General features: G+C 40.4%; 1 protein-coding gene across 1 annotated transcript in view; it reads right to left on the bottom strand.

Moving 5' to 3' along the window:
* The window catches only part of LOC124018057 (ligand-dependent nuclear receptor corepressor-like protein), a 27,402-nt gene extending 24,293 nt beyond the window's left edge, over positions 1–3,109 (bottom strand). Inside the window, exon 1 of the mRNA XM_046333321.1 lies at positions 2,933–3,109. Coding sequence (XP_046189277.1) covers positions 2,933–3,029 — 97 coding nt within the window. The 5' untranslated portion in view covers positions 3,030–3,109. The remainder of the gene's footprint in view (positions 1–2,932) is intronic.
* Positions 3,110–6,838: the final 3,729 nt, after the last annotated feature.

Genomic DNA, 6,838 nt, shown 5'->3' with positions numbered 1-6,838 from the left:
ATAACAAACACGGCAGCTAGTTATAGTAACCATAACAAACACGTTATAGCTAGTTATAGTAACCATAACAAACACGGCAGCTAGTTATAGTAACCATAACAAACACGTTATAGCTAGTTATAGTAACCATAACAAACACGTTATAGCTAGTTATAGTAACCATAACAAACACGTTATAGCTAGTTATAGTAACCATAACAAACACGGCAGATAGTTATAGTAACCATAACAAACACGTTATAGCTAGTTATAGTAACCATAACAAACACGTTATAGCTAGTTATAGTAACCATAACAAACACGTTATAGCTAGTTATAGTAACCATAACAAACACGGTATAGCTAGTTATAGTAACCATAACAAACACGTTATAGCTAGTTATAGTAACCATAACAAACACGGCAGCTAATTATAGTAACCATAACAAACACTGTATAGCTAGTTATAGTAACCATAACAAACACGGTATAGCTAGTTATAGTAACCACAACAAACACGGCAGCTAGTTATAGTAACCATAACAAACACGTTATAGCTAGTTATAGTAACCATAACAAACACTATAGCTAGTTATAGTAACCATAACAAACACGTTATAGCTAGTTATAGTAACCATAACAAACACGGCAGCTAGGTATAGTAACCACAACAAACACGGTATAGCTAGTTATAGTAACCATAACAAACACGTTATAGCTAGTTATAGTAACCATAACAAACACGGTATAGCTAGTTATAGTAACCATAACAAACACGTTATAGCTAGTTATAGTAACCATAACAAACACGGTATAGCTAGTTATAGTAACCATAACAAACACGTTATAGCTAGTTATAGTAACATAACAAACACGGTATAGCTAGTTATAGTAACCATAACAAACACGGTATAGCTAGTTATAGTAACCATAACAAACACGTTATAGCTAGTTATAGTAACCACAACAAACACGACAGCTAGTTATAGTAACCACAACAAACACGGCAGCTAGTTATAGTAACCATAACACACACGGCAGCTAGTTATAGTAACCATAACAAACACGGTATAGCTAGTTATAGTAACCATAACAAACACGTTATAGCTAGTTATAGTAACATAACAAACACGGTATAGCTAGTTATAGTAACCACAACAAACACGGTACAGCTAGTTATAGTAACATAACAAACACGTTATAGCTAGTTATAGTAACATAACAAACACGGTATAGCTAGTTATAGTAACCATAACAAACACGGTATAGCTAGTTATAGTAACCATAACAAACACGTTATAGCTAGTTATAGTAACCACAACAAACACGGAAGCTAGTTATAGTAACCATAACAAACACAGCAGCTAGTTATAGTAACCATAACAAACACGGCAGCTAATTATAGTAACCACAACAAACACGGTATAGCTAGTTATAGTAACCATAACAAACACGTTATAGCTAGTTATAGTAACCATAACAAACACGGTATAGCTAGTTATAGTAAGTCGCTCTGGATAAGAGCGTCTGCTAAATGACTTAAATGTAAATGTAATGTAAACATAACAAACACGGTATAGCTAGTTATAGTAACCATAACAAACACGGCAGCTAGTTATAGTAACCATAACAAACACGGCAGCTAGTTATAGTAACCATAACAAACACGGCAGCTAGTTATAGTAACCATAACAAACATGGCAGCTAGTTATAGTAACCATAACAAACACGTTATAGCTAGTTATAGTAACCATAACAAACACGGCAGCTAGTTATAGTAACCATAACAAACATGACAGCTAGTTATAGTAACATAACAAACATGTTATAGCTAGTTATAGTAACCATAACAAACACGTTATAGCTAGTTATAGTAACCATAACAAACACGGCAGATAGTTATAGTAACCATAACAAACACGGCAGCTAGTTATAGTAACCATAACAAACACGTTATAGCTAGTTATAGTAACCATAACAAACACGGCAGCTAGTTATAGTAACCATAACAAACATGACAGCTAGTTATAGTAACATAACAAACACGTTATAGCTAGTTATAGTAACCATAACAAACACGGCAGCTAGTTATAGTAACCATAACAAACATGACAGCTAGTTATAGTAACATAACAAACATGTTATAGCTAGTTATAGTAACCATAACAAACACGGTATAGTTAGTTATAGTAACCATAACAAACACGGTATAGTTAGTTATAGTAACCATAACAAACACGTTATAGCTAGTTATAGTAACCATAACAAACACGGTATAGCTAGTTATAGTAACCATAACAAACACGTTATAGCTAGTTATAGTAACCATAACAAACACGGCAGTAAAGGCATTTAGCATTAGCGGCTAACGTCAGTTACCTGCTGTTATTAAAGGCATTTAGCATTAGCGGCTAACGTCAGTTACCTGCTGTTATTAAAGGCATTTAGCATTAGCGGCTAACGTCAGTTACCTGCTGTTATTAAAGGCATTTAGCATTAGCGGCTAACGTCAGTTACCTGCTGTTATTAAAGGCATTTAGCATTAGCGGCTAACGTCAGTTACCTGCTGTTATTAAAGGCATTTAGCATTAGCGGCTAACGTCAGTTACCTGCTGTTATTAAAGGCATTTAGCATTAGCGGCTAACGTCAGTTACCTGCTGTTATTAAAGGCATTAGCATTAGCGGCTAACGTCAGTTACCTGCTGTTATTAAAGGCATTTAGCATTAGCGGCTAACGTCAGTTACCTGCTGTTATTAAAGGCATTTAGCATTAGCGGCTAACGTCAGTTACCTGCTGTTATTAAAGGCATTTAGCATTAGCGGCTAACGTTACAGCTAAACCGGGTTTAACTCATGTTGTTGTGGATCTTTCCCTAGTTGTACTTTGGGGATGTAAAATCGCGTGCAAGTTCAAAAGGCCATTTAAAAAAAGCTGCCCAGGTTTCTTCTTACCGACGCAGTTGATCAGTTTGTGCCGCCAGGTATCGAGTTCCCGCTTGAATCCGTTCCTTTCTACGGTGCATTTGGAGCTGCGGCACCGGGCAGCCATTCTGTCTGCCTCCTCCTTTCACCCTGCTCGGTCTCTCTTTGCGTCACCAGGAGTCAACCTCCGCTCATCACGACTGACCCTCTCTCTCTGTCTCTCTCTCCCTGTCTCTGACTCTCTCTGTCTCTCTGTCTCTCTCTCTCTCTCTCTCTCTCTCTCTCTCTCTCTCTCTCTCTCTCTCTCTCTCTCTCTCTCTGTCTCTCTCTCTCTCTCCCTCTCTGTCTCTGTCTCTCTCCCTCTCTTTCTCTGTCTCTCTTTCTCTGTCTCTCTCCCTCTCTCTCTCTCTGTCTCTCTCCCTCTCTCTCTCCCTCTCTCCCTGTCTCTGACTCTCTCTGTCTCTCTGTCTCTCTGTCTCTCTCTGTCTCTCTGTCTCTCTGTCTCTCTCTCTCTCTCTCTCTCTCTCTCTCTCTCTCTCTCTCTCTCTCTCTCTCTCTCTCTCTCTCTCTCTCTCTCTCTCTCTCCCTGTCAATTCAATTTCAATTCAATTCAAGGGCTTTATTGGCATGGGAAACATGTGTTAACATTGCCAAAGCAAGTGAGGTAGACAATATACAAAGTGAATATATAAAGTGAAAAACAACAAAAATTAACAGTAAACATTAATAATATTATTACACATACAACAGTTTCAAAACAGTAAAGACATTACAAATGTCATATGTCATATTATTTATATATATTATATATAAATATATATATATATATAAGTCTATATATACAATGTATACAATATATACAATATATACAATGTACAAATAGTTAAAGGACACAAGATAAAATAAATAAGCATAAATATGGGTTGTATTTACAATGGTGTTTGCCCTGTCTCTCTCTCTCTCTCTCTCTCTCTCTCTCCCTGTCTCTCCCCTCTCTCTCTCTCTCTCTCTCTCTCTCTCTCTCTCTCTCTCTCTCTCTCAATTCAAGTTTAATGTATGGGGCTTTACTGGCATGGGAAACATATGTTTACATTGCCGATGCAATAAACAAAATGAACAGTAAACATTACACTCACAAAAGTTCCAAAAGAATAAAGACATTTCAAATGTCATATTATGTGCAAATAGTTGATATACAAAAGGAAAATTAAATTAACATAAATATGGGTTTTTATTTACAATGGTGTTTGTTCTTCACTGGTTGCCCTTTTCTTGTGGCAACAGGTCACAAATCTTGCTGCTGTGATGTCACTCTCATTTAGAATTGCGACCTGGCCAAGATAAAGTGAAGCAGTTATCGACACATACAACAACACAGAGTTACACATGGAGTAAAACAAACATACAGTCAATAATACAGTAGAAAAATAAGTCTATATACGATGTGAGCAAATGAGGTGAGATAAGGCCATGGTGGCAAAGTAAATACAATACAGCTGTAATGATGTTCTTCGTCCTCCTCTGTCGTGAACAACGTGAACTTAACGAAAACCGAAACAGTCCTGAAAGGTGCAGAAAACACTAGACAGTCCTGAAAGGTGCAGAAAACACTAGACAGTCAGAAAACACTAGACAGTCAGAAAACACTAGACAGTCAGAAAACACTAGACAGTCCTGAAAGGTGCAGAAAACACTAGACAGTCCTGAAAGGTGTAGAAAACACTAGACAGTCCTGAAAGGTGCAGAAAACACTAGACAGTCCTGAAAGGTGCAGAAAACACTAGACAGTCAGGAAACACTAGACAGTCAGAAAACACTAGACAGTCCTGAAAGGTGCAGAAAACACTAGACAGTCAGAAAACACTAGACAGTCCTGAAAGGTGCAGAAAACACTAGACAGTCCTGAAAGGTGCAGAAAACACAAGACAGTCAGAAAACACTAGACAGTCCTGAAAGGTGCAGAAAACACTAGACAGTCAGAAAACACTAGACAGTCAGAAAACACTAGACAGTCCTGAAAGGTGCAGAAAACACTAGACAGTCCTGAAAGGTGCAGAAAACACTAGACAGTCAGAAAACACTAGACAGTCAGAAAACACTAGACAGTCAGAAAACACTAGACAGTCCTGAAAGGTGCAGAAAACACTAGACAGTCAGAAAACACTAGACAGTCAGAAAACACTAGACAGTCCTGAAAGGTGCAGAAAACACTAGACAGTCAGAAAACACTAGACAGTCAGAAAACACTAGACAGTCCTGAAAGGTGCAGAAAACACTAGACAGTCCTGAAAGGTGCAGAAAACACTAGACAGTCAGAAAACACTAGACAGTCCTGAAAGGTACAGAAAACACTAGACAGTCCTGAAAGGTGCAGAAAACACTAGACAGTCCTGAAAGGTGCAGAAAACACTAGACAGTCAGAAAACACTAGACAGTCAGAAAACACGAGACAGTCAGAAAACACTAGACAGTCCTGAAAGGTGCAGAAAACACTAGACAGTCCTGAAAGGTGCAGAAAACACTAGACAGTCCTGAAAGGTGCAGAAAACACAAGACAGTCAGAAAACACTAGACAGTCAGAAAACACTAGACAGTCAGAAAACACTAGACAGTCCTGAAAGGTGCAGAAAACACTAGACAGTCAGAAAACACTAGACAGTCCTGAAAGGTGCAGAAAACACTAGACAGTCCTGAAAGGTGCAGAAAACACAAGACAGTCAGAAAACACTAGACAGTCCTGAAAGGTGCAGAAAACACTAGACAGTCAGAAAACACTAGACAGTCAGAAAACACTAGACAGTCCTGAAAGGTGCAGAAAACACTAGACAGTCAGAAAACACTAGACAGTCCTGAAAGGTGCAGAAAACACTAGACAGTCCTGAAAGGTGCAGAAAACACTAGACAGTCAGAAAACACTAGACAGTCTGTCATGCAGGTGAAAGAGGACCCAAAAGCGACTTAACAGAAACAGAGTTTATTAAAGTCCAAAACGGAATAACAGAAATCCTCTAGACTTGTAGAGGGGAAACAACTGGAGAAGCGGCCACAGACTGCAGGTCGCTTCGGGTAGGCGCAGGCCGTAGTCGACTGAGACACCTGCTCACACGCAGCATCTGATGAAGGCACAAAACACGACAGGACAGGGTGATACACAATCACGGCAAAAACACGACAGGACAGGGCGAAACGCAATCACAGCATGGTGAATACAATACAAGGAACCGACGGAACAGGAACGGATCACAAAGGAATAAATAGGGACTCTAATCAGGGGAAAGGATCGGGAACAGGTGTGGGAAGACTAAATGATGATTAGGGGAATAGGAACAGCTGGGAGCAGGAACGGAACGACAGAGAGAAGAGAGAGCGAGAGAGTGAGAGAGGGAGGGGGAGAGAGAGGGATAGAACCAAACAAGACCAGCAGAGGGAAACGAATAGCATGGGGAGCACAGGGACAAGACATGACAATAAATGACAAACATGACAGTACCCCCCACTCACCGAGCGCCTCCTGGCGCACTCGAGGAGGAATCCTGGCGGCAACGGAGGAAATCATCGATGAGCGAACGGTCCAGCACGTCCCGAGACGGAACCCAACTCCTCTCCTCAGGACCGTAACCCTCCCAATCCACTAGGTATTGGTGACCCCGTCCCCGAGAACGCATGTCCATAATCTTATGTACCTTGTAAATAGGTGCGCTCTCGACAAGGACGGGAGGGGGGAGGAAGACGAACGGGGGTGCGAAGAAAGGGCTTAACACAGGAGACATGGAAGACAGGATGGACGCGACGAAGATGTCGCGGAAGAAGCAGTCGCACAGCGACAGGATTGACGACCTGGGAGACACGGAACGGACCAATGAACCGCGGAGTCAACTTACGAGAAGCTGTCGTAAGAGGAAGGTTGCGAGTGGAAAGCCACACTCTCTGGCCGCA

Source organism: Oncorhynchus gorbuscha, unplaced genomic scaffold (genome assembly GCF_021184085.1).
Source record: "Oncorhynchus gorbuscha isolate QuinsamMale2020 ecotype Even-year unplaced genomic scaffold, OgorEven_v1.0 Un_scaffold_387, whole genome shotgun sequence".
NCBI classification, from domain to species: domain Eukaryota; kingdom Metazoa; phylum Chordata; class Actinopteri; order Salmoniformes; family Salmonidae; genus Oncorhynchus; species Oncorhynchus gorbuscha.
The sequence above is the reverse complement of the archived record's forward strand: the minus strand, read 5'-3'. Positions and strand labels throughout refer to the sequence as shown.